This window comes from Oryctolagus cuniculus, chromosome 7, assembly GCF_051225735.1.
Source record: "Oryctolagus cuniculus isolate XC-2025 breed Fujian yellow rabbit chromosome 7, ASM5122573v1, whole genome shotgun sequence".
NCBI classification, from domain to species: Eukaryota; Metazoa; Chordata; class Mammalia; order Lagomorpha; family Leporidae; genus Oryctolagus; species Oryctolagus cuniculus.
The window spans coordinates 141,472,716-141,498,956 of NC_142873.1; the positions used below are offsets into that span (position 1 = coordinate 141,472,716).

The following is a 26,241-nucleotide window of genomic DNA, read 5'->3' on the forward strand; positions in this document are numbered from 1 at the left end:
TCAAGGACCCCTCGCCTGGCTCTGGGCACAGGTGCTTCTCAGAGGCATCCGTGTAGCTCCCAGAGGCCGGGCTGGTATCTCGGGGCTGGTGGACAGAGTTCTAGACTCCACCCGGAGTCTTGGGCCCTCCTGAGCTGTAGGCTGCCCCGATAGCTGCTGCCTTCCTATCCAAAGTGGCTTCGAGGGTTTTGACTGGGTCCGGGTGCCTGCTGGCTGCAACTGACCTCAGGCCCTGTCCCCCAGGCCCCCGCTGGCTGTCACGTCCCGAGTGATGACAGTGACTGTGCGGCCCCCCACCCAGCCTCCAGCGGAGCCCCTCATCACAGTGGAGCTCTCCTACATCATCAACGTGAGTAGGGGCCAGCTCATCGTGGGCAGCCAGGAGCCTGTGTGGTGGGGAGGCCGCGTGCCCCATCGGGTGGGCCGAGCCTCTGACCTGTACGGGGGTGGCGCACTTCCCGCCAGACCGCGCTCCTGTCTTCTGCTCCCCAGGGCACCACAGATCCTCACTGCGCCAGCTGGGACTACTCCAGAGCGTGAGTTGAAGGGTGCAGCCCCAGGCCCTCCTGTCGGAAAGGGCTCCTGCCTGGCAGGCCCAGAGGGTCCCTTGGTGCCATCCTTGGTCTGAGGGGTTGAGAACACATCCCGTGGCTCCCTCCTGTCACCTTGTGGATGAAGCCGTGCCCTGGGTTTCAGCCATCTGGGCAGTGACCAGCACTGGGGATGCAGCTGTGGAGCTGGGCCCAGGGCTCACTCCGCCTCTTCCCCACCCAAGAGATGCCAGCTCCGGGGACTGGGACACCGAGAGCTGCCAGACTCTGGAGACCCAGGCAGCCCACACCCGCTGCCAGTGCCAGCACCTGTCCACCTTTGCTGTGCTGGCCCAGCCGCCCAAGGACCTGGTGAGTGGGAGAGAGGTACCTGGGCTGTCAGGGGTCCCTTGTGACAATGCAGGTAGTCCTGGGAGATTCTGAATGTGTGTCTGTACGCATGCGAGCCCATGTCCCTGGGACAGTGCTCATGGCCATGATATGCCCGCCTGGGGACGTGTGGCAGTGGGTGATTGCATGGGTGAAAGTGTGCAGGTACCTGCGTGTGACCGGGTCTGCTCTGTGCACACCTGAGTACAATGGTGAGTGCATGTGGGTGTGCCAGTCTAGACTGCACAGGGAGACGGGCACCCTGCCACTGCCCTCTCCCAGGACCCCACCATCTTCCCCAGACCCTGGAGCTGGCAGGCTCCCCCTCCGTGCCCCTGGTGATTGGCTGTGCCGTGTCCTGCATGGCCCTGCTCACTCTGCTGGCCATCTATGCCGCCTTCTGGAGGTAGGTCGGACACTGGGCAGGCTGGGGTGGTGGGGTGCAGCCATACCAGGTTGGGCAGGCCGCCAGTGTCCCTACCCACTGTCTTGTCAGGTTCATAAAATCTGAACGCTCCATCATCTTGCTGAACTTCTGTCTGTCCATCCTGGCATCCAACATCCTGATCCTCGTGGGCCAGTCCAGGGTGCTGAGCAAGGCAGGTGCAGGCACCTGGGGGTGCTGGCGGCGGGGGAGGGGTCGGTGTCTGCAATGATGGGGTACGTGTGTGTGTGTGCGCGTGTGAGGGTGGTGAAAAAGATGTCTCTGTGTGTGTGTACTCAGCGAGGGGTGTTTGTGTACATCAGTGAATGTGTATTTAGCTGAGTACCAGGGGGCGGAGGGGCGTGTGTTGGGGGCTGGTGACATGGGGTCTCCACGTGTCCAAGAAGTCCCCTTTGCCACCTGCCTGAGGATGGCCTGTGCCGACTGATCCCTGTGCCCCCTGGCCTTCTCTGTGGTGCCAGTACCACGTGTGCCAGGCATGGGGCCTACCCGGCTGTGACGTGGCAGGTGCTCCTATCTGTCCCTCCCCGGCAGCCTCGTCTGTGTGTGGGCGGCCTCTTGCCGAGTGCTGTGTGCGTGTCACCAGGCCCGTGTCGTGCTATGTGTGGGTGCAGGAAGGCGGGGGTGCCTGGCAGGGCTCTGTTGGGGGCGGGGCAGCACCCGACAGCGTGCGTGGGACGCCTGGCGCCTCCCGCCCTGGCGGCTGCTCAGGGCCACTCCCTCCTGTTCCTTTCCCTGCAGGGCGTCTGCACTATGACGGCTGCTTTCCTGCACTTCTTCTTTCTCTCCTCGTTTTGCTGGGTGCTCACTGAGGCCTGGCAGTCCTACCTGGCTGTCATCGGGCGCATGCGCACCCGCCTGGTTCGCAAGCGCTTCCTCTGCCTGGGCTGGGGTGAGAGGGCCAGTGCTGGCCTCTGCTCTGGGCCTGGCGGGGGGCAGGGGCAACAGGAGAGGCCCAGCTCTCTGGGCTTAGGGGTCAGCTGGGCTGGGGGGCCCTGAGGCCCAGCAGCCGTCTCACTCTGGCTTCCCGGCTCCCCCAGGTCTGCCTGCCCTGGTGGTGGCTGTGTCCGTCGGCTTTACCCGCACCAAAGGATACGGTACATCCAGCTAGTACGTGGGCCTCCTGTGGCGGGGGTGGCGTTAGCAGCTCTCGACGGGGCCTCAGGCCCCTTGGGCTGACATCCTGACCCGTGCCACTTGTGGGTCTTTGGGCAAATCTTCTCCTCGCCTGTGAGGCTCAGTGTCCCTGTGAACGGAGGTGCCGGGATTGGATAATCTCTAAGACCCATGTGGCTGGGAGGTCAGCCTTGTCTCCTCCTCATGTTCTTGACCTGTGCTGGAGGGACACTGTGGCTGGGCGGGGCCAGCAGCTCACCCCCACCCTGTATGTGGGTGTGGCAGCCTGGGAGGATGCAGGGATGGTGTCTAAGGGTGTGTGTGTCGGGGTGTCTGATGGCCCCTCTTCTCCCCTGCCCCAGCTGCTGGCTCTCCCTGGAGGGCGGCCTGCTCTATGCCTTTGTGGGCCCTGCGGCCGTCATTGTCCTGGTATGTGTCCACTCAGCATCTTGCCGTCCTGTTCCCTACCTGCTCCCTGCACTCCAGGGGGTGTCCACTGCTGGGAGGGCACGTGGTGATCCTCTCTTCCACCCCCACCCCTGGGCCCCCAGGTGAACATGCTCATCGGAATCATCGTTTTCAACAAGCTCATGGCGCGTGACGGCATCTCGGACAAATCCAAGAAGCAGAGGGCCGGGTAAGGGGAGGGTCTGTGTGATGCGGCCTTCCGGGGAGACGGCGCAGGGAGGGGCGGCCTCGGGCACTCGGAGGCTCAGGGCTCGACGAGGCCGCCCGGGGCTTCCCGACCTTGGTGCCTCAAGGCTGCAGCAAGGCGGGCACCCGAGTGTGCAGCGGCTGCCCCTCGCCCACCCTAACCCAGCTCTCTCTCTCTCACCTGCCCTCCCCCTTCCCCCCACTTGGGGCTCGTTTGGCCCCTGTCCCCTGGCTTCCCATGTGTTTCCCCCTTCTCCCGTGTCTGTGCCGCCCCCGAGGTCGGAGCGGTGCCCCTGGGCCAGCCTGCTCCTCCCCTGCTCAGCGTGCGGAGCGGTCCCCAGCCCCCTGCTCAGCTCAGCCTCGGCCAGGAACGCCATGTTAGTCGTGCCCCCCGGGGGGCGGGGTGGGTGCTGGGGGTAAAGGGGGAGGCAGTGTCCATGGTTGGGGAGGGAGGGAGAGCAGCCCAGTGGCCCCACCAGCTGCCACACGGTCCCGAGGGCTCGGTGAGGAGGTGGCGAAGGGTGATGGGGGGTGAATGTCTGTGACTCCTGAAAGTGCTGGGTTCCTGCGCCCACCTCTGCCCCGACCCCACTGCCTGCTGATGTTGTCCAGGCGCAGCCGCCCTGACGCACCGAGGCTCAGACACTCCTAGGCCCCTAGAATTCCTGAGCTGGAACCTTAGAGAGTGATGGGATCTTAGCGCCAGCCAATCGGGCTGTTGGAATGAGTGAATCATAGCCTTATCATCCGCTGTGGAATCGAAGACTTGGAATTTCCGGGGTGTTGACTCTCGTAGTTAATGGGGGACTGAGAATCACAGAGAGAATTAGTTCACTGAGCACTCCTTCCCCCAGCAGCTGAGCACCCGAAAATCCTTGCTGTGCGAGAGTGGAACAAGACACCCCCCACACCCCCCAGCACTGGGCCTCGGGCCCAGCCTCCCAGTGAGGCCCAGAAAGCCACTGAGATGCCCTGGCCAGCGAAGGCCCAGCCTTATCTTGCACACATCGAGCAGCGGGGAGCTCACTGCCTCTGGAGGTGGCTGGCACCATCGCCATGAAGCTGCATGTGGCAGTGAGCTCCCTCCAGGCTGGGCTGCGGCTGTCCCAATCCTGTCTATTGAACCAGCAGTTAACAGCTCGGGCATCGCGGTCAGCCAGCCTGGGTCTGTGTCCCAACTCCACTCTCTGCCCAGCTGGGCACACTCCAGTCTGCTCATCTGTAAATTGGGATAATAATCCCTGTGCCTGTGTATTGGAGTTGTTTTGATCACAAGCTGAAATAATGTATGTAGAGTGTTCAGTGGAGGGCTTGGCAGAGAATTGGTAGTTAATCAATGGCAGCTCTTATTACTGTGATTAGACCCTCTCTCTTGGTTTCAGCTCCACCTCCGGGGGCTGCACAGACCACGGTGCTCAGCCCCTGCCAGGCTGAATGGCCCTGAACCGCCCTTGTAGGACAGGTCTTGGCCCCCTGCCTCAGCTCCCCCTGTTGTCTCTGTAGAATGCTGCTACTCTGTGCTGTGGAGCCCTGCCTGGCTCTCCCGCCAGGCCCGTTTGTGAGGCACAGTGGGCTGGGTGTGGCATCCGGCCCAGTAGGGGCAAGACGGCCTTGTCCCACCCGGACTATGACAGGTGGGGCAGGGTGAGGCCAGCCTGGGAGCCAGGGCCCTGTCTGCCTTTTTCCTCTGCCCTCCCATGGCGAGGGGGCCGGGGGTGTGAAGGTTTGCCCCTGGCCTCAGCTTTTACCCCAGCCCCAGCTGCGGTCTTTCTGCTCAGGGCTCTGAGCAGCCACTGGGAGCTTGGCGCCTCCCTGAGGGACTTGGGGAAGCGCCTGCTTCGCGGGCCCTGGCCCTGTCCCCCCAGGGCCTGTGGCATCCCTGCATGCTCTGCCTGTGTGATCTTCCTGTCCTGTCTGTCTCAGGCTCTTTCTCTCCATGGCTGTTGCCTCTTTGTTCCTCTTCCCCTTGGCCTACCCAATCAGACTCTGGGGATGTGGCCCGGACCTGTGCATTTCTTAAGAGCTCCCCAAGGTGAATGTGTGCGAGTCTGGGGCTGAAGCTGCAGCCTCTGCCTGTGCCTGCCTCCTCTTCTCTGCCACCTCCTCTGGCCCTGATGTTGCCTCCGGCTCTGGCTCAGCCCCTGCGTCCTTCCTCCCCCTCCCTGGGCCCGGCTCCGGCCCGGCAGTGCTCTGCTCTGTCTGTGTTGTTTCTCCGCCTCCGGCTCCTCGGCCCCTCTCTGCCTGGGGACATGGGCAGTGTTGTCAGGCAGCTCCAGGGCCCCCAGCTGAGTGGAGGCTGAGGCTCAGGCCCCTCTGTCCCCTGGAGCATCACCCTGATGAGTCTTCTGTCTGTGTCCCCCCAGGGCCTCACTCTGGAGCTCCTGCGTGGTGCTGCCCCTGCTGGCGCTCACCTGGATGTCCGCCGTCCTGGCCATGACAGACCGCCGCTCCGTCCTCTTCCAGGCCCTCTTTGCTGTCTTCAACTCCGCGCAGGGCTTCGTCATCACCGCCGTGCACTGCTTCCTGCGCCGGGAGGTGGGCTGGGCCTGTCGCACCATGGGGGCTGGGGGACATCCAGGCCCTGCCCCGGGTGCTTGAGGCCCGTGGTGGGGACACTGCGAGCCTGGAGCAGCGGCAGCTGCAGCCCAGCCTGGTCCTCGGCCTCTTGGTTTCTGGGGCTCCTTCTCCCCTCTACTCCAACCCACGTATCTTCACCTTCCCCGAGGCTGCGTGTGTTTCCTTGCGCACTTGCCTGGGTGTCTGGGGTGGGTGAGTGGCAGCTTCAGGCCCACAGAGACCTCTGCCCCCAGGTCCAGGATGTGGTGAAGTGCCAGATGGGCGTGTGCCGGGCCGACGAGAGTGAGGATTCCCCTGACTCCTGTAAGAATGGGCAGCTGCAGATCCTGGTGAGTGTGGAGGCGTGGGCAGGGCCTGTGTGGGTTCAGGGCCCCGCACCGCCGTGTTCCCGCCCTAGGCCACTCGCCTTCTCCATCATGTCGGGGAGAGGGGACAGAGACCCAGCTGGATTCAGGCTCAGCCGCTGACCTCTGGGTGGCCCTGGGCAAGTCTTCCCCCATTTAATACCCCTCTCTGCCAGGTGGGGCTGGGGGTAGACTTGTCTGGGCTCAGACAGGCAGATGCCGTGGGCAGCACCACTTGTGAGCAGTGCTGGGCGGGAGGGTCCCGGCCCCTGCTCCTCCCGACATGGATCCCTCCTCTGCCCACCTGCCCTTTCTCTCTCTCTGCCTATAGTCAGACTTTGAAAAGGATGTGGATCTGGCTTGTCAAACAGGTGAGTGTGCCGGCCAGAGAGCTGAGAAACGGCCCCAGGGATGGACAGTGGGTGGGGAGGGAAGCGCTGTCCTGGGAAGCCCTGTTGGGGTCTGGCTGCTGGCACCCAGCTTTGGAGTCAGATGGTGGGGTCAGCAGAGGCAAAGCTCTGAGTGCCACCTGCTGTGTGACATGGAGATGCCACTTCCGTCTCTGAGCCTCAGTAACCCTCTCACGGCAGCGAGGGCTTCGGGGCCACTTACCATCTTAATGCTTCTGGTGTGTGAGCAAGTGCCAGCCCCCCGACACTCAGTTCCCTCCCCCGACCCCACTCGGGCTTGGTCTGGGCTTGGTCCGGGCTCCTCCTCCACAAGCCTCACTCCTCCACCCCCACCCAGTTCTGTTCAAGGAGGTCAACACTTGCAACCCGTCCACCATCACCGGCACGCTGTCCCGCCTGTCCCTGGACGAAGATGAGGAGCCCAAGTCCTGCCTCGTGGGGCCCGAGGGTGGCCTCAGCTTCTCACCACTGCCAGGGAACATCCTGGTGCCCATGGCGGCCTCGCCGGGGCTGGGGGAGCCGCCCCCGCCGCAGGAGACCAACCCTGTGTACATGTGCGGGGAGGGTGGCCTGCGGCAGCTGGACCTTACATGGCTGCGGCCCACCGAGCCGGGAGCCGAGGGGGACTACATGGTGCTGCCGCGGCGGACTCTCAGCCTGCAGCCGGGGGGCGGCGGCGGCGGAGGCGGCGAGGAAGCCCCCAGAGCCCGGCCTGAGGGGACCCCCCGGCGGGCTGCCAAGGCGATGGCCCACACCGAAGGCTACCCCAGCTTCCTGTCTGTGGACCACTCAGGCCTGGGGCTGGGCCCTGCCTATGGGTCTCTCCAGAACCCCTATGGGATGAGCTTCCAGCCACCACCGACGCCCAGCGCCCGCCAAGTGCCCGAGCCAGGGGAGCGCAGCCGGACCATGCCCCGCACCGTGCCCGGCTCCACCATGAAGCTGGGCTCCCTGGAGGTGAGGGGGGAGGGCCCCGCTGTGAGCCTGCACTGGGGACAGCGACCTTGTCCCGGGCCCCTGGAGGTGTAGACGCTGTGCATCCCCTCCTTGGGCACTCAAGGCAGCTCCATGGAATCCCTGACAGTGGGCTTTGAGCGCAGAGTGGGTGCGTCGCCAGTCAAGTCCCTTGCGCTGGCTTTGGCACCTCCTTCAGGGTGTGACAGTTAGGGTGAGGCCAGCACGGAGCCCGGGCTGGGGCAGGTGTTCCGCTGCTGTCTTGTCAGCATGGGGCCCGAGCCTGGGCCTGCACGTCATGCAGGTCTGAGCTCTGGTCCGGACTGTTGATTGGCACTGAGGCCCTGAGTCCCTCTCTCTCAGCCTCGGTTTCTCCTGTGGAAAGCAGGTGTCACTGTCCTCATGGAGTTGTCTCAAGGACTAGCCGAGTGACGGAAAGCATTCATTTCTGTGTGGGAGGGGTGGAAAGTGCTGGGTAATTAGGAGTTGCTGCCGTTGTCAGCCCTGGAATCAGCTGCCCCCTCCGCCCTCACCCCTTCCTGGGCTCGAAGCTCCTTTCGTATCCCAGCCTCTGTGGGTTTTGTGGGTGCCCCAGCTCCCCTCCCCTGCCCCCAGGCCTGTTCCTGTAGAGGATCACTGGGGATAAGCCAATGGTAGTGGCCTACAATAGGACCCCAGAATGTTCTAGAATTCCAGTTGGAGGGCTGGCAGCGCTGTGCATAAGGAAAAAGGGGCCAGAGTCTCTGCTTGGATGTGATTGGCAGCTCACGGTCGGCCTCGGAAACCTGCTGCCCCTCCTCCGCACGAAGAAAATTAAGTTAGCAGCTAGGGGGTTTGCAAGTTTAGGTTTTTCTCCCAAAATGTTTCGTGAACATTTGGTGCCTGCTCCTGCCGCAGATGGCGGAACAGGAAGGCGTAACAAAGACAGAAAATCCGACACTAGCGCCAGAGCGGGGTGCGCTCAGTGGCATGGCAGGTTTTGTTCTATGGACACCTGCCCGTGCCTGGGCCGCCGAGCAGGGGCTGATGGTGGGCTCCTCGTGTGGGAGGTGGTGATACATGTGGTGGTGTCCTGAGGGGTCAGAGATGACGTCCAGAACCGGGTGGGCAGCCGCAGTGGGGCAGCGGAGGCCGAGGTGCGGAAGTGCAGTTTCCGGCAGTTAGGCACAGGTGGCGTGGGCGGTGGCCGCGGGATGCCAGGCACAGAGAAAGGCCTCCTGCGGCCTCCAGGAGCAGTGGGGGAGAGAGTGCCTGGGATGCAGGGGACGCATGCAGGTGAAGGGCAGTGGGAGCCTCCAGGGAGAGAATCCTGACTGGCCGGGCGGTAGATGGAGAGTAGGGGAGAGGTGGGAGGAGAACCAGGGCAGTGGGGGTGTGGTCTAGGGTGGTGAGCATGCTCATCAGGCCTGGGGCGTGGGAGCTGCAGATCCAGGTTCTAGAATCTCCCCCGAGGGCCTTGAGGCAGGTCCCCTTTTCCTGGGCCTCGGTTTGCTCATCTGTGACTTGGGAGAATTGGCCTTGGTCTCACAAGTCCTCCCTCCGGCTGCCAACATTCTAAAACCCTGAGGAGTGGCACGGGGCACGGCCTCGCTGTGGGGCCTCACATGTGGTCTCAGGCCCTGAAGGCGTGGAGGGGCGGGAGGCGGGGCTGTGGTTCGGCAGGTGTGAGTCCCTGAGCTTGCAGGACAAGGGGAGGGTCCTAGAGACCGGGAACGGGGCCAGGTGGGACAGGGGGAAGGGGCGCAGGGCCCGACAGTGATTCTGTGGCCTGTGCAAGAATCTGTCCCAGCCGTGCTGGACGTCCATCCTGCGTGTGAGCTGTGTCATGCGTGTGTCAGCATGTGTGCTCCCCTGGGCATCTGCCTGCAGGTTCCGCTATGTGTGTGCGTTTTGGGCCTCAGCCTTGTTCTCACGACCCCAAGGGCTGCCCACTAAGGATTCCCAAGTCCTGGGCCTGGGTTTGGGGATGGTGCATCAGGCAGGACCCTGGGGAATGGTTTCCTGTCTGGAAGACCCCTGCCTTTGGTTAAGAAGCTTTGTTCTCTTTCGCTGCCTGCTCGGTGCTCCTTCCCAGCGAAAGAAGCTACGGTATTCAGACCTGGACTTTGAGGTGAGTGTGCGGGGGGCGAGGGGTGTGCTTGCCAGGTCCGTCCCTGGAGGGTCCTCTCCTGAAGGCGCCCAGGCCCCATTGCCGGGCCTCTCCCCAGGCCCCCGAGCCTGTGGCTTCCATGCAGTTCCCTCTGCCCAAGCCCATAGTCCCAGGAGGCCCGGCAGCAGGCAGCTTTGCTGAGTGCCCGGGTCGGGGGGCGGACGGCGGATGGCTGCTCCGGGGGCACGCCCCTCTGACACCTGTGGCTCCTAGAAGGTGATGCACACCCGGAAACGGCACTCAGAACTCTACCACGAGCTCAACCAGAAGTTCCACACTTTTGATCGCTACCGCAGCCAGTCCGCGGCCAAGGTGAGGGCTCTTCCCGGGACTGCTCTATCCTGGAGCCCAGGGTCCAAACTGCTGCCATAGCCCCTGGGGACCCCAGGACAGACAGGCCGCACAGAGAATGCCGGCTTTGTTTCTTAGGGCCGGGGAGAAGGGCTTTGAGGGCCGTAGTCCCTCCCTGCCCGCCGGCCACCCTGAGCCACATTCACCACGGGCCTGTCTCACAGCTTGTGCAACCATTGTGGGCTACACAGGGGCTGGGGAAGGTACTGCAGGTGGCGGATGGGCCAGGAGGGAGGATGGGCACAGGGACACGGTACCAGGGGCCACCGAGCAAGAGCCCAGAGCTCCAGCTATGGAACCCTGCAGACCTGCACTTGAACTCTGTGTTCGGCTGCTGTGTAGCATGGGGCATTCGGGCTCAGTTTGCCCTTCTGTGCGGTGGGTAGAGGGAGCTGGCCCATTTCCATGGCCTACACCGTTCCCTCCACAGGAGAAACCCAGCCCCGGGGAGCGCCCCGGCCTGGCCCAACAGCGGCGACATCAGAGCTGGAGCACTTTCAAATCCATGACACTGGGCTCACTGCCCCCCAAGCCCCGAGAGCGGCTGGGCCTGCACCGGGCGGCAGCCTGGGAGCCCACAGAACCACCAGACGGCGACTTCCAGACAGAGGTGTGAGTGCCGCGCTGGACTGCCCACTGCGTATAAATATATATATCTCTCTATTTTCACACTCCACTTTGGAACTGCCCAGGAGCCAGCACCCCCTCCCCTCTCCCGGGGGCTGGGCAGGGAGGTGCAGAGGACTCAGCTGGGCTGGAGGGGCCAGATGTGGCAGGGCCGGGCAGAGGGGAGGGAGGCCAGGACCCCTCCTTGTTTCTCAAAGCCCCCTCTGCCGCTGGAGCCTGTCTTCTCCTTGGCCTGTCTGTCCCTGTCCCGGGCTGGGGAGGGGGGAGGGGTACTTTGTGGGGAATAAACTTCACTCTGTGGACTTGTCCGCTGAGCTGTTTGCTTCCACTGTGATAGCCCGGTCCTGGATTCCTGACTTGGTTCACCTCCCTTGGTCCCATCACATTGTGTGTTGTGGGGAGCAGGGAGGATGAAAAGGGGGACGGGGTGTCAGGTCGACCCCGACTGGATGGAGAGGTGCAGCCTGGGCTCAGACCTCATTTTGAGTGCTGGCTCTCCGGCCTGGGCTGGGAAGAGCAGATTGGAAATGTGAGGTGGCCTGGCCTTGCCCAGTGGCTGGTATGGTCACGGCTGTGGTTCACTGGGCCTCAGAGGCCAGACTGCCTGGGCAGGAGCCGGGGCAGAGCTTCGAGACCTCAGTTCTCCACCTGTGAAATGGGTCTGGGAATAGTGCCTGCCTCATAGGGTTCTTACGAGGACGGAAAAGACCCATCTGTGTCAAGCATGCAGCGAGCACCTGGCCCCGCATAAGCTCTGCAGAACTATGGTTGTCCTTGGTGCTGGTCTCCTGCTGTCTTCCTGCTAGGAGCTTCTCTCACGAGACCCCTGGTCCCTCCCAGCAGCCTTGCTGGGAGGTCTTCAGTTGCCCATTTTATGCATAGGAAAACAAGGCTGGAGATGGGAAGTGACTTGCTCAAGGCCACAGTCAGAGGCAGAGTTGGGACTTGACCTCTGTGGCTGCAGGCAGCTGGGTTGTGGTGGAGTCAGGCCAGGGCTCAGGGTGGGAGTGGCAGAGGAGCCAGGCTGGCATGGGGAAGTGGTCAGAGACTCCCTGCTGTGTTGCTTTCTGTACAGGCCTGAGTAAGTGGGCCCTTGCTTGGCTCTTGGACACCCAGGAGGAAGGGCATGGGCAGCACGTGAAAACCTCTGGCAGGGCTTGTATGGCTCTTCTGCATGGGCTCATTTAGCAACATGGGCAGCTCTGGGGGGACCCCTCCATGGGCTCAGAGACCCAGGCCCAGGCCCTTGGAGAGCTAGGGGTGGGTGAGGTGCCGTGGGAGCCTGAGAGGAAAGGAAGAGGGTACCGGCCACTGGGAAGGAGGAATCGCAGCTGATGGAGGGGTTGGGGAGGGGGATGGCAGGCCTTGTTCTGTCCGAGTCTGGTCTCCTGGAGCCTGGCAGGGGGCTGTGTGGGCAGAGGCCCGTGATGACTGTGCGCCCGCAGCTCCCCTCTGGCAGCCCGGCACCAGAGTGTGCCAAGCGCTGGCTCATGCACCGGCTCATTTCATCCTTCAGGGCGGGTGTTGGGAAGCTCCCAATTTACAGATGAGAAAATGGAGACCCCCAAGAGGGGATGAGACTTTCCCAAACTCCCTTAGCTTCTAAGAGACCACACTGGGACTTGTGGCCAGGAGTGGCATAATCTGACACCAGCAGCCAAGGCCCGGAGAACCTGCCCACTCAGAGGCGAGTGGGCTGCAGCGAGGGCAGCCGAGGCAAAGGGCCGGTCTTGAGTGAGGGGACCCCGGCGCACAGAGCCGCCCGCTGTCCCCTCCCCCTCCCTTTCTCTCTCTGGGGGGGAGTCTCATTCTCTTAGGCAGACTTCCCCTCTTTGGGGAAGGAACTCACTTTCTTAGATTCTACTAGCAAACCCCCAAGGAAGGGAAGGAGGCCTATTCTTAGACCAGGGTTTGCCCAAGCAACGCCTCTGTCCCTGACCTTGGCCAACAGACCTTACCTCACATTCTGGGTCAGACTGTTCTCTGAGCCAGCACTGCCCCCACATGAAGGCCTTAGTGCCTTTCTCTGTGCCCCTGGAGCTCCCCTCCCAGCACTGGGCTCCACCTGCCGGCACCTCTGGGGCTCCTTGGTGCTGAGCACTGGAGTGCGTTTCCCTCCTTGCCCCTGGTTGACTCTGCTTGATCAGCATCTGTGGCTTTGAGACCCTCTGCTTCTGGGGGCAGAGGCCAGGCTGTTCTAAGAGGGGTGCTGTCCCTCACTGCCCTGCAGTCCCTGTTCCCCTGGCAGTGGCCATGCGACATGGGTTTCCTGATCTGGGAGAGGACTTGGCCTGATACGCTTCCATTTGGGCTCATCTCCAACCACCTGCCGCTCCTCTCCTGGACTTGTCCTTCTCACATCATTGCTCTCCTCATTTTCTCTGCTTCCAGTCTCCAATTCTTTGACCACTTGGCCCAAGTCTGAACTTTCCAAAATGTGGATCTGGCAGGGCCTCTGCTCTGTTTAGCCACCGTCCATGGATCCTAGAATTTGCCTAGAAGGCAAGGCCCTTGGGGATGTGTCTCCTGCCCATCTCACCTCTGTGCCTGTGCACATGCATTCCTCCTGCCTGGAACTCCCTCCTCCGCAGGCAGACTGGCAAACTCCTTCATGCTTCCTGGTCCCCTCCTGGCCCAGCAGTCAGCAGTTGCTGGGCACCCACACCCCTTGGCACACCCTGTCACTTCCTGTCACACTGATCACACAGACTCCCTATCAGCTGTTTCCCCTTGGTTTGGGTTTGTGTGCTCAGCCAAGGCCCATGCAAAGCATGCCTCCATGGATCTTTGCTGAGTGAAGACGGCCTGCACATTGGTCTCGTGGTCTCTTCACTGGCAGTGTGGGTTGACAATGATAATCTCTCCCCTGGCTTCCTCCCGGAGTGTCTGGAGCATGAGAGGAGTCATGGGAGCACTTTTTAGGGGTCATCTAGGCCTGTCCCATCCATTCCTTCCTGGGCCCGCACGCTAGCCTAGGACTGGAAGCAGGAAACCAGTCCTGGATGCTGTCCAGGGTGCTGAAAGGGACCTAGACGTGGGAGACAAGACAGAGGCTCACTGACACTGACCTGCAGTCACTCCCTGCCTTCCAGACCAGGCCCAGGGGCTAGGGAGGGGCAGTTCATGTGTGAACAGAGGCTGGCCAATAAAAATACAGTGTAAACTATATATGTAATTTAAAATTTTCTAGTAGTCATAAGTTTTAAAAAATTAATAATTAATCAAAATATATAAAGAAATGAGCATTTGGACAATGAATATAAAAAGTTACTGAAATGGTTTACATTTGTTTTTTATACTGTCTGAAATCTAGTATGTGTGTGTATGTGTGTGTGTGAAGATTTTTATTTATTTGAGAGGTAGAGTTACAGAGAGAGGACAGAGAGAAATCTTCCATCTGCTGGTTCACTCCCCAAATGACTGCAACAGCTGGAGCTGGGCCAATCCAAAGCCAGGAGTCAGGAGCTTCTTCCGGATCTCCCACATGGCTGCAGGGGTCCAAGCACTTGGTCCACCTTCCACTGCTTTTCTGGGCCATAAGCAGAGAGCTGGATCGGAAGAGGAGCAGCTGGGACACAAACCAGTGCCCATATGGGATGCCAGTGCCACAGGCAGAGTCTTAGCCCACTATACCAGAGAGCCAGCCCCTAGAGTGTGTTATATTCACACGCATCTCAGTTCAGTCTTGCCACATTCTGTGTGCTGAGTACCCACAGTGTGGCTACTGCCTCCCATACTGGACAGCACAGCTCTAGGCAGAGAAAAGCAGTTACCTTGGGCAAGTTAATGCAGTGTCCTCTGTGCACAGGAGGTGCCCAACTGGAGCCTAGTTCCTGGGTTGTGGAGAGGTGGTGTTGAGGGCTGTGGGTGGGCTGTGGAGGGGTTGGTAGAGGAAACTCCCTGCAAGGGTCTATGGCACTGTTCCTAGAATCGAGGCATTCCTGGGATAGAGGAAAGGAGAGTGGGGAAGGAGAAGAAGGTACGAGGCCTACCTCAGCAGGCTGGAGGGAAGGTGTGCCCCCATCCCTATCCCCACCCACACAGCCTGTCTTCTCCCAGCCCACTTGCAGCCTCTGACCCTGGGAGACACGCAGCAGGTGAGGCTGGCATTTGAACAAACTCATTAAAACTCGATTGGGTTTAATTTACTTCCATTAGACACCAATTAAAAGGAAATTCGATGGCCTGGGTGGCCTTTGGGAGGACCTGGGGGTGGGGTGCTGCTGACTTCTGCAGCTCCAGTCATTCCCTTTCAGGCTTCCTCATGCCCACCTTGGCAGTGCATAGGATTTTGGTTGAGGTTTTATAAAAATGGTCTTCAATCTGTCCCCATATTCCTCCCTCCAAGGCCACCCACTCCGGGAAGATCCCCTCCCCCAGGCCCTCAAATCACACTGTCCAGGGCAGAGGAGGCTCCACTGAGGACTTTGGCCTTTAGACTAGTTGGAAGCCTAGGGTATTGAGCAGAGGACTAACGTGATCCAACACCCATATCCACAGGACTTCCCTGGGTGGATGGGAAATGGACAGCAGGGCATGGAGGAGCAGGGGTGGATGCAGAGACCAGTAAGGAGCCCACCCATGTAAAGGAAACCGGAGGGGAGCTGTGGAGGAGGAAGAATGTGCATGTATGTGGTGGGTAGCATTGTCAGCCCCTGGTGGGGCAGGTTTGGGAGAGGAGCCAAGGATGGATGACCAGAGGTTGGCTTAAGAACACAGGAAGAAGACCAGCTTTGGGAGAGACAGTTGTGAATTTGGCCTTGGACGTGTGAACTTTGGGATGGTCAAAGGGAGAGATCTGTAGAGGTAGGTGGTTGGACACACAGCGCTGGAGCTCAGGAGAGGGGCTGGGCTACGGTCATGGATGTGGCAGGAAGCCAGACAGGAATGGGCCATAGAGTGAGTGGGAGGTGAGGAAATGCGGGCAGTGTAGACAGTTCTTGGAGCAGTGCTTTGAAGGGGGAGGGGGGCAAGCTCAGAGCTACAGGAGGGGGCTGACAGTGAATTAGCTGGAGAGGTTGATGGAAGGTCTCCAGGGGTGGAGAGAATCTCCTCAAGATCCCGTGTGATGGCAGACCAACCTTACCACCCTGGGAGGCAGTCCTGAGCCGCAGGAATGGATATCACAGAGATGGATTCTGCTCATTGGTTGGGCTCTGGGCCAACTATAGTTCCTGAAGGTAGGATGGGGGGTGGGGGTGGGGGGGTGCGGTGGCAGGGACCACTCAATAATACCTGGATTCTAAGACCTGGAAAGAGGGACCTCTGGCTTCCATGGGGAAGCTCCCTGGACACAAGATGGAGACGCAGGCACAGCACTCTGGGCCCCCACAGTGCTCACCCTGTTGCACCTGAGCAGGCAGGAGCAGGGGTAAGTCCTCCCTGCAGGCCCCCACTTCCCACTGGGGCTACTCCAGGCTTATTTGTTCCCATCCCCTGCGGTGGCACGGCCCCAGCCATCAATCCAGGATCCCTAGCGTCAACCAAGAAAGTCAATATTTAATTTGGGCACCATGTTAATGCCATCGATCGCCAGCCCCCTCCCCCCTACTTCCCCGGGCTCATTTGTCACTTCCTACTCATCGGGGGTGGGGTTTGCGGCTGGAACCCAGTGGAGGCAGAGCTCGGCCTGGAAGTGGCTCAGGAAGATCGGCTGCATGTTGGGGTGCTGCTCTCAGCCACGCAGCTTCCCAAGCCCCCGAGAACCGTACTCTTGCTTTGTCTGAGTTTCCTGAGCCCCATTCCTCGGGTGGAAAGGAGAGGACAACTTCTCTCCCGGGTAGGGGCTGAGTCTGATTCCTTTTGGGGTCCGTCCCAGAGCAGTGTGGTTTGGTGCTGAGTAGGGGAGGGAAGAATGGAGCCTGTGAAACGCCCCTGTGAGAGGGACAGGAGAGCCCGGCCCTGAGCCCCAGAGCCCAAGCGCGGAGCGGGCCCAGGCTCTGGAGTCCTGGGTGCTGGGTCTGGGTGTGCTATGATCTACAGAACCCCTGAGGATCCTGACATGAGGGTCCATCTCTAGGCCCCAGAAAGTGGGTCATGGGAATGGTGAGCTTAACGACTCAGAGCCCAGCAAGGCCATGAGAGAGGGGGATGGGGGTAGGGTCCAGCTCCACTGTTCCTTTTTTTGTTTGTTTGTTTGTTTTGACAGGACAGAGAGAGACAGAGAGAAAGGTCTTCCTTTACCATTGGTTCACCCCCCAATGGCCGCTGCGGCCAGCGCACCGCGCTGATCCGAAGCCAGGAGCCAGGAGCTTCTCCTGGTCTCCCATGTGGGTGCAGGACCCAAGGACTTGGGCCATCCTCCACTGCACTCCCTGGCCACAGCAGAGAGCTAGACAGGAAGAGGAGCAACTGGGAGTGCCGCCTAGTGAGCTGCAGTGGCAGCCTTTTATTTTGGCCAGGTAGATTTCGACAGTGAGAGAGAGAGAAAGGTCTTCCTTTCGTTGGTTTACCCCCCAAATGGCTGCTATGGCCAGCGTGCTGTGCTGATCCGAAGCCAGGAGCCAAGTGCTTCTCCTGGTCTCCCATGCGGGTGCAGGGCCCAAGCACTTGGCCCATCCTCCACTGCCTTCCTGGGCCACAGCAGAGAGCTGGACTGGAAGAGGGGCAACCGGGACAGAATCCGGCGCCCCGACCAGGACTAGAACCAGGGTGCTGGCACCGCAGGGGGAGGATTAGCCTAGTGAGCCGCAATGCCAGCCCAGCTCCACTGTTCTGTTAGCTCTGTGGCTCCAGGCAGGTGCAGATGGGCTGTGGCCCCTGGCATTCTTCCCCACCCCAGCCCACTTGCCCTCAGTGAGGAAATGGGGTCTGCTGTGGAGGCCAGGCTTGGGTTTGAATTGCAGCTGTATCCCCAACTGGCTCAGTGACCTTGGGCAAGTAACTGAGCCTTGCACACCTTGGTCACCTGGTACAGTCTTTAGAGGGTCAGAGATGGGCAGGGACAAGCCTTGAGGACCCCAGGGAAAGTTCCCCAGAGTCCTCACCCTGAGCACCTGCCAAACCTGGTGTGGCCTCAGCAAGCTGCCCACCAGGCTACTGGCCTCTTGCACCTGTGGGACTGCTCACCAACAGCCTGGCTGCTCATTATCCCAAAGCCGGTCGGGCAAATCCTGCCGACCTGCGCTGAGTGAGCCAGCGGGCAGACTGAGTCCAGCTTGGGCCGGCAGCAAGGCAGCAGCAGCAATAACACAGCGAAGCGGCAGAGGGTGATTCTGCTGTGATGAATGTCCTTAAAAAAGAGGCCATTTTCTCTTCTCGTGCATGTAAATATGAAGCTACATGGATCGGGGTTATTTCCATTGTAACCTCTGCGTGGGTACACCAGACACTTTGCGGGGGGAGGGGCACCTGAATGTCTGATTCTGGCCCGGCTGAGCCCTGAGCTGAGCTGCTCAAGGAGTCCTTGGCAGTCCAGCTGAGCCACTCTGAGCCAGGGAGTCAAGTCCGGAGTCAGGAAAACCTGACTGACTCGGTCATTCATTCATTTAGTAAACATTGCCCGATCCAGGCCCCGTGCTGGGTCTCGCTCCCAGGCTGGGAAGAGGCATGGGCTTTCTTTTCATTTGCTCTTGGAATGAACTTAAAGCTCCCTACCATGACCCAAGGGGCCGGGGGTGACCTTGGCCCTTCCAGTGCTCCAGCTACATCTCCTGCCACCCTCATTGACTGAGCTGCAGCCACACGGCCTCCTGTCTGCCGCTTGGACACATCCCATGGTTTCTCCCCAGGTCTCTGCACTTGCTGTGGCCTCCACTTGAAAGGCTCTTCCCTGGTTATGAGTTTGTTGACTTCTGCTTTGATCGACGCTCCAGCGCTACCTTCCTGGGGAAGCCTTCCTTCACGGCCCCTTGCCTCCTTGGTCATTTTACTGATTTTTATCACATCACCTCGCTCTTTCCCCAGTAGTGTTTCTCCTGACTGGAAATCCTATCACCCTGTGTATAATCCGGCTCTCCCACTGGACGGTAGCCCCCTGAGGGCAGAGCAGGGCCAACTTCACTAACATACGTGCTGTCACCTGGCACATGATCAGAACTTGATGGACATTGGTGAATGAATGAGTGAGCGAATGAATGAATGAGGAGACGTTGAGAGAGGGTCTGGCCCTCAGTCCTCCACCCCAGGCAGGCTGTGTCTGTGCCTGCCTGGGGTTGGAGGGTGGGGGGAGGGCACGCAGGCAGGCCTGGGAAGGGGAGAGCCCCAGAGGACAGCAGCCTCGGGGCATGCATATTGCAGACGGCTCATTCCTTGAATACTAACTCGATGCCGATGCGATGCCGGACTGGCAGCCCTGACTGCTGCTGAATTTTTCACTGTCAAGGCCAGTGGTTGCGTGGGGGTGGGGACGGGAGGACAGAGCCTCCATGCCCAGAAAGCTCCCTGTGCTTTCAGGGGAGGGTGTCACAGCAGCTGTTTGGGCAGGGGCTTGCTCCCAGTGGGGACATGCATGGGTGTGGCCTGTGCAACTGAGTCTGTTCTGTGCTCGGCTGCCCTTCAGGGCAAACAAGTGCATGGTGTTTTACCTGCTGTCACTTCCAAGCTCCACGGAGCGGGGAGAGGGACCCTTCCCTCACGGACCTGCCAGGAGAACCAAGGCCCAGAGGGCAGAAGTCGCTTGAGCTCCCCCTGCGAGTCCCCTGGAGGAGCAGGGCTGAAGCTGCGTGAACAGTGAGCATTTGGTGTCCTGGGTTCCTGGGCCAGGCACAGGGACTCAGACACTAGAGAAGGCCACTGTCCAGAGAAGCAGCCCTGGGAGGAGGAGACCAATGTGGGCGTCGCCCCTGCCTGGGGAAGGGGGCTCAGAGGGGACTCAGGGGAACACCTGCGCTGAGCGTTGGGGACTAACTGGAGGCTCAGCAGCAGAGACGGGGGCAAGGCCATGCCGGGCGAGGGTGCACGAGGCGTGAAGCAAGCTGGCAGGTTCAGGGAATTGCAAGTAGTGCGTTCCGACAGCGAGGACGGGCTGGGCTGCAGGGAGGAGGCCGGAGGAAGGCTGGATCAGATCGCACCGGGCCCGGCGGGCCGAGGTGCGGGCTTGGATTTTATTCTGCCAGCTGGGGCTGGGGGGTGGTGCTGAAACCGACTTGGGTTGTAGACAGGTTCCCGTAGCTACCGATGACAAGTGAGTTTTGAACGCTTAACCACGCGCCAGGCACCACACTGGGTCCTGAGCTTATACTTCTGAATGAGGTGGTCTCAGCTCTGTATGGGAGATGCACACAGACAGGTGTGGCAGGTAGGAATCCTGGCACAGGGACAAGAAGTATCCTGTTTCTGTATTCTGTTTTAACCATCTCCAATCTGGCTCACTCCGAGCCCTTTCCTACAAGTTGGCAGAAATTTCGATCTCAGCCGTTCCCTCTCCTCTCAAGGCTTGTGCAAGGATTTGCTGGTCCCACCCGCTCCTAGGCACGGAGGAGGTGCCTCCTGTCCTCCACACTGGCCACATAGAGACACCTACACATGGTCCCTTGAGGTTTTTTTTTGGTGGAGGAGGGGCCCTGAGGTTAGTGCCCCAGTGCCTGAGTTCCTGTCTCCCCAGGTGTCTTGGCACTTATACAGGCAGGTCCACCTGACAGGCCCCCACCCCCCTGCAGCCATTCGCTGTCTCTCCTCCTTTCTCTGTCCTCGTTCTCGCTCTCTCTCCCTTGGGAGCACCCCCCACGGTTGCTTCCAGAAGGTTAGCTTTTTCACAAGTCGGGATGTGCCATCAGACTTCAAGCAGCTTTTGTGTGCAGCCCTGCACAGTTCCCTGAGGCTAGGGAAATCAAAGTGTTTGGCGACCAGCTTGGAAGTGGGAGGGGAAAATACAGGGGCGCAAAGCAATGAGCATGTCAATACATTGTCCTGCCACTAGGGGGACCAAGCAATTAGGCAATTAGCCGTTGTGAGCGCTCTGAGGGGGACAGGTGTGCACCGGGGGCTGGAGGAGCACAGGTGAGGGGCACCAGCTCACACCTGCGGCTCAGCAAAGTCCTCCCTAGGAGAGCAGTTTCGGCCATCCCTGAAGACAGCAAGGATGAGGCCGGGAGTGAGGTCCTGGGAGAGGACCGAGGGAACCTTGCCAGGGGTGGACCAAGGCCGGCGAGGGGATCGGGGGCTGACAGAGGCGAGCTGGGTGGCTGCAGAGCCTCGGCAGCACCAAGTCGACGTTTGGAGTTTTTCCGGGCCGGGAGAAGCCACTGAAACATCTTAATCAGTGACACAACCAGACCTCTGTGTTAGAAGCACCACTTGGCCAGGAAGAAGGGATGCGGAGAAGAGAGTAAAACTGGAGGAGTTGGCAGGTACTCCCGGGACCAGGTTCCAGAGCTCATCAATGAGAAGAAAGGACTTGGAGCCGGGGCAGCCGGGGAGGGCAGACGGTCCAGCGACTCCGGTTCCCATCGGGGCGCATCCCAGAGGTGGAGCGGATTGGCCAGGATGGTGCTGTGTAGGCGCCACGGAACGTCCACGGATCTGCGGGCCGCGGCCCCCTCCCCTCACCCCACCCCTGCGTTCCGCCATTCCCACACTTCCCACTAGATGGAGGGCTGGCGCCGGGCGGCCGAGCTCCGCCTCACCCCTACAGGCGTGGGCCTCGACTCGGGTCTCCCCAAATCCCGCATCTATGCTTTGGGCCACCAGTCGCTTTTCCACTCCCCAGGGCCGTGGCCTCAGCCTCTAAGGCCCAGTGGCAGGGGCACCAGCCTAGACTCGCTGCCCAGGTATCCGTGTGCGCCTCTCCGTGCCCACACACGCAGGGTTGTTTCAGTGCTGGGGGCTGCCTCGGCCGCCCCAGCCTCCAAGACTGCCCAGCTCCTCGCACGGCTTCCGGCCAGCGGCGCCATCGTCGTCCGCCCGCCCACGACGCTCTCTTCCTTGTCCCCAGGCCGGGGGAGAGGGCGCCGCTCTTCTCACCTGCGTGCCAGCCCCGCATCCAGGGACCTCGGACAGGACCAAAGGTTGGAGAAGGACGGGCGGAGCCAACTAGGGGGAGGGACTTGGGGCGGGGTCAAGGAGGGCACCCTTGTCACGGCGGCGGCCCCAGGCGGACTGGGGGCGTGGCCAGTAGGAGGTGGGGCCAGAGTGGGGCTGGAGGAGGGCCCTAGGGCGGGGTGGGGGCGGGTTCCCACGAACCTGGCAGCTCCCTCCGGTCTCCCACCCTACCCAGTCCTGCCGCGGGAGCCCGGGCCGGCCGCCCTGGCCTCTGGGCCAATAGGCAGACGAAGCTGCGGACGGCTCTTGGCCGCGCTTAACAGCGGTGGTTTTTCGGGAGGCCTCGCCCAGCTCCCTGGAACTGCCAGGCCTTGCGGGGAGCGGGGGAGGAGACGCGTCCTCGGGGCCTGCGCCGCACCCCTGCACCCCCGGGCGCCCGCATCCTTCTCTGGGTGCACAGCTGGAGGGCCTGGGGCTTGAGCTCCGAGACGGGGAGCTGATCCGGCACTGGCGCCCGGACGGAGCCCCGCTGGCCTGCCCGCAGCTCGGCGCTCAGGCCTGGAGCCGGTCTAAAAATAGACCAAGGCGCCGGAACGTGCCCACCCAGGAGAGGGTCAGGGAGGCCTGAGTCACCCCTTCGGAAGAGCCTTCCCCTTGGGCCTGATGGCCAGGCAGCACTCCGAGTCTGCTGGCCCAGCTCCGCGCTCTGGGCCGGCCGTGCCCCCTCCCAGGCCGGGCAAGCGGTAGCAGTCACAGCCGGGACGGATTAGGAGTTCCTTGGCCTGATTTATTCGGTTGTTTTTGTGTCTGGCGGCGGCGCCCCCGCCTGGCGGAACAGTCACGTCTGCACCTGCCCCTAGCCAGCCCGCCCGTCTCACCGTCTCACCAGGCTGTTCTCGCTCAGAGCAGCAAAAAAGTCCCGACGTGGATCTTAGAAGTGCGGGAGCAAATACCCCCATTCCACAGATGAGAAAACTGAGGCCCAACGAGAGGACGGGAGTCCATCACACAGCAAAGCGGATTCGAATCTCAGCAGGCCACTTGCCTAACTTCTCAGGACCTGTTTTCTACTGCGAAGTGCCGAAGTTGAGGATGACACCCAGGTGCATGGTTCATTCACCTGTCAAGTGGGAGTAACGGTACCTAAGTAGGACTGTCCTGGTGATTGGTGCAGGGATGAAGTCACACAGCTCAGAGGACGAGTGGCCGCCTCTGGCACTCTAGGCCTGCGGTGTGGGTTGCACAGGGCAGGATTAGTGGAAAAGGTGTGGTGAGTGCCCTCCAGGGACAGGCTCGGCATTTGGATGGCTGTGGAACGCCGAGGAAACTGCCAGGGAGGTACTGGGTGTAGGACGAGGCAGCCTGAGCCTCACGCAGATGTGGTTTGCCTCACCCCATTCTCCATCCCACGGAGCCGGGCAGGCATGTTTGACTCAGACCCGGGGAGACAGCTCTCTTGAGTCCCTAAGTTCAGCCTCCCCTTGTTTCCAAAAGTCAGGAGCCTCCAAAGCCCAAACACTGCATCAAGGCAGGCCCTGGCCTTGAAGCCGGGTCCCTGGTCCTGGGTTCTTTCCCACACCTCCCGGCCACCCGTTTTCTTTCATACACACTTGCCAGTGTGAGGCGTCTTTGAATGATCAAGGCTGACAAATTCTCCCATTGGCTACATTTCACTACATACTGTTATTTAGGCCGCTTGGTGGGGGCTAATACTGTCAGAAATGTCATTGACCTCTTAAAGCTATGTGAAGTCAGCTATGTAAGGAGTGGGATGGGGGGTAGGGCAGGGGAAGTGTTAGGGGTGAACATGTTGCCCCTGCTCCTTCGCCGGCCCTCTCACATCCTGGTAGGGATAGTGAGTAGCATTTTGGGGTGATTCCTGGGGGCTTGGCTTAGTCTCCTGCATTATCTCACCTAAGCCTCCCACCAGTTCCCTGCAATTAGGTATTACTATTCTCACCCCATTCTGCAGCTCTGGAGGCTGTGACTCAGATAGGGGCAGGAACTGTGTAAGAAGACAAGGCCAGGAAGCAGCAGCGCCAGTGTCAAACCCTCTCTGATCTTTGATCTTATTTTCTGCCCGAGAGGAAGAAGTCGGGTTTTCGCCCTCACCTTCCCTTCCATCGCTTCCATCGCCCACTCCTCCACCTCCCTTCCAGACCAGGGTGTCAGGCCTCCCCTGCCCAGCCGTGGGCACGGCTGGGAGGCGGCGGCATTGGGGAGCAGCCAAAGCTTCCCTCCACCCAGATTCCAGGATTCAAAGAATTTATGAGTCCAACTGTCTGAGGCTCTTGCATGCCAGGGAAGAGTCTGGGAGTCCCCGAACGCTCCCCTCCCACCGTGCCTCCCCCCGACCCCGAGACTCCTTGGTGCACTCTTGGTGGAGGGGAGTGGGGCTCCCCTTTGGTTCACGCAGTGAGTATTTACGAAGCGCCCTGTATCTAAGGCTATAAAACAGCTCCCTCAGGGGCTTAATTAGCCAAAAAGCAACTGGGCCCCTTCCTCTGCCTGCACAGATCCACTACCTCTCAGAGACCCTTCCCAACTGCCTTCCTCGCCCCTAACTTGGGGAGAAAGAGGAAGATGGCCTCAAAGTTGACTGCCGGGGGCTGGGAGGTGGCAGGGAAGCCAGCCAAGTGCTTGGTTGTTTTGTGGTGGAGAGGGTGCCACACACTCACTCCATGTCTGGAATCGCTGCTGCTTTGTGAGTTCCAGGAACCAAGCTCAGCACTTTGAGAGGCAGACAGACAGAGAGAGAGTGCCTGCCCATTGGTTCACTCCCCAAATGCCCACAACAGCAGCGGTTGGGTTAATTAAGCTCAAGCCAGGAACTTGAACTCAATCCAGATCTTTCATGGGGGTGGCAGGAGCCCAACGTCTTAAGCCATCACTGCCACCCCCCATGATGTGCACTGACGGGAAGCTGGACTTGGGAGCAGAGCTGGAGCGCCAACCCATCCACCTGGGTCCATACCCAGGCACCCCAACCAGCAGCTTAACTGCGAGGCCAGATGCCAGCCACTGCTCGCTTCTTCGAAGATGCCGTCTCAGCTGACCCTCAAGGTCAAACAGGCTCTAGGAGGTAGAGTTGATTTGCTAAATTGCTGACACAGCTAGTAAGTGGTGAAGTAGGGCTTGAACCCAGTTATCCTAGGGCTGGAGCTCATACCCAGTCACTAGGCGAAGCACTCACTTGATTTCTACAGGTGAAGAAAATAAAGCCCAGAGAGGCCCAGAGGTTAGCTCAAGCTCAACACAGCACAGCAGGGCTGACTTGAGTTGGTTGGTAGCCAAAGGGATTCTAGGGTAAGGGGCCACAAACTACACCATCAGGCCTCAGGAGGCTAGTTCTTGCTGTGAAAGGCTGGGGTCATTGGGGATGGGGCAGGGCCTGGAGGAAGACTAGGGGGGTCAGACCACCCTGGGGGTCCTTGATGCTGCCTGTGCACCACTCTCACCCCTGCCCCAGGAGGTGCTGTGCCTTGGGGCAGAGGCCCCGGGTGATACCCGGAGGGCTGGGAGCTGCCTCACACGGTCCCTCTCATGTTTGTCCTGAGGCGCCATCTCTGTGCCCTCTCTCTGCAGTCCTGGTGGCCAGCAGGTAGAAGAGGAAGAAAGATTCATCCTCTGCCCTCTAGGAGACTTTCTGGGTAGGGACTGGGCAATTGCCAGGGTTGGGGGTGGTCAACCCGGCAAGCACTTGAGTGCTCACTAGGGGGCAGCATCAAGAGAGGGGCTTTCCCTCCTTAGCTTCTCCTGGAGTCCTTTCACCGCTGTGAGTGTGGCTCTCACAACAAGTGACGTGACAACCCCGGGTTGGCAAGAGCAGGTGTCAGGATTTGAACCCAGATTCAGGTGTGGTCTCTACTGCCCGAGTTCCCCAGTGCGCTCTCTGGGGCAGCAGCAGCAGCACCTGGGAACTTGTCAGAAAAGCCAACCGCAGAAGCAGAAACTCGGGACTGGGGTCTGATCACTGGTGGTTACCACGTCCTCCTGTTTCAGAATTCCCGCTGTCCAGCTTGATGGCACCTGGGGGCTGCGGGTTACTTGCTTGAGGTCATGGGCCCTGGGGTCAGGCAGAGCTGAGTTCAAATCTGCTCTACTACTTCCCAGCCCTGTGGCACTCAGACTTCAATCTTTTTTTTTTTTTTTAAGATTTATTTATTTGAAAGGTGGAGATACAGAAAGCGAGGGGAAGAGACACACAGAGAGAAACCTGCCGTCTGCTGGTTTACTCCCCAAGTGGCTGCTACAACAGGGCTGGGCCAGGCCAAAGCCAGGAGCCAGGAGCATCTTCTGGGTCTCCCATGTGGGTTCAGGGGCCCAAGTACTTGGGTCATCTTCCACTGCTTTCCCAGCTGCGTTCATGGGGAGCTGGATCAGAAGTGGAGCAGCCGGGACTCAAATTTGTGCCCATGTGGGATGCCGGCATCACAGGAACCCAGGAACCCCAACCTGCTACACCACAACGCCAGCCTCTGAAACGTCAGTCTTGAATCCTCACCTTCTCATGATGTGGAGGTGAAGATACCACCTCACCTCTTAGAACTGTTGTGGAGTTAAATGAGACAGTGGGTCCTGCCTGACAGAGGAGGAAAAGGAGGCTCAGACGGGGAACAGGCTTGGCCAGGCACCTGCCTTGCAGGCTCTTTCCTGGAAAGCACTCTCTCCAGGTGCCCAGTTTATTTTATTTTATTTCAATTTTTTTTTTTTGACAGGCAGAGTTAGGGAGAGAGAGACAGAGAGAAAGGTCTTCCTTTTCCATTGGTTCACC

The 26,241-nt window shown here is 60.4% G+C and overlaps 2 protein-coding genes across 15 annotated transcripts in view; both read left to right on the forward strand.

Moving 5' to 3' along the window:
• ADGRB2 (adhesion G protein-coupled receptor B2) overlaps positions 1 to 13,826 on the forward strand; it is a 36,181-nt gene extending 22,355 nt beyond the window's left edge. For 8 of the 14 annotated variants that reach the window (XM_070078850.2, XM_070078855.2, XM_070078854.2 and 5 more), the window contains 17 exons: positions 244 to 349; positions 493 to 536; positions 776 to 902; positions 1,223 to 1,326; positions 1,417 to 1,519; positions 2,107 to 2,257; positions 2,406 to 2,475; positions 2,844 to 2,910; positions 3,033 to 3,118; positions 3,414 to 3,512; positions 5,499 to 5,670; positions 5,946 to 6,041; positions 6,388 to 6,427; positions 6,804 to 7,423; positions 9,495 to 9,530; positions 9,783 to 9,881; positions 10,351 to 13,826. In XM_070078850.2, coding sequence (XP_069934951.1) covers positions 244 to 349; positions 493 to 536; positions 776 to 902; positions 1,223 to 1,326; positions 1,417 to 1,519; positions 2,107 to 2,257; positions 2,406 to 2,475; positions 2,844 to 2,910; positions 3,033 to 3,118; positions 3,414 to 3,512; positions 5,499 to 5,670; positions 5,946 to 6,041; positions 6,388 to 6,427; positions 6,804 to 7,423; positions 9,495 to 9,530; positions 9,783 to 9,881; positions 10,351 to 10,536 — 2,206 coding nt within the window. In that variant the 3' untranslated portion in view covers positions 10,537 to 13,826. The remainder of the gene's footprint in view (positions 1 to 243; positions 350 to 492; positions 537 to 775; positions 903 to 1,222; positions 1,327 to 1,416; positions 1,520 to 2,106; positions 2,258 to 2,405; positions 2,476 to 2,843; positions 2,911 to 3,032; positions 3,119 to 3,413; positions 3,513 to 5,498; positions 5,671 to 5,945; positions 6,042 to 6,387; positions 6,428 to 6,803; positions 7,424 to 9,494; positions 9,531 to 9,782; positions 9,882 to 10,350) is intronic. The other 6 variants (XM_070078853.2, XM_070078857.2, XM_070078856.2 and 3 more) reach the window with 3 other exon arrangements.
• An 8,467-nt stretch (positions 13,827 to 22,293) lies between these two features.
• Positions 22,294 to 26,241, forward strand: part of COL16A1 (collagen type XVI alpha 1 chain) — a 55,205-nt gene continuing 51,257 nt past the window's right edge. The window contains exon 1 of the mRNA XM_089299138.1: positions 22,294 to 22,570. Within this exon, the coding sequence (XP_089155264.1) occupies positions 22,434 to 22,570 (137 nt within the window). The 5' untranslated portion in view covers positions 22,294 to 22,433. The remainder of the gene's footprint in view (positions 22,571 to 26,241) is intronic.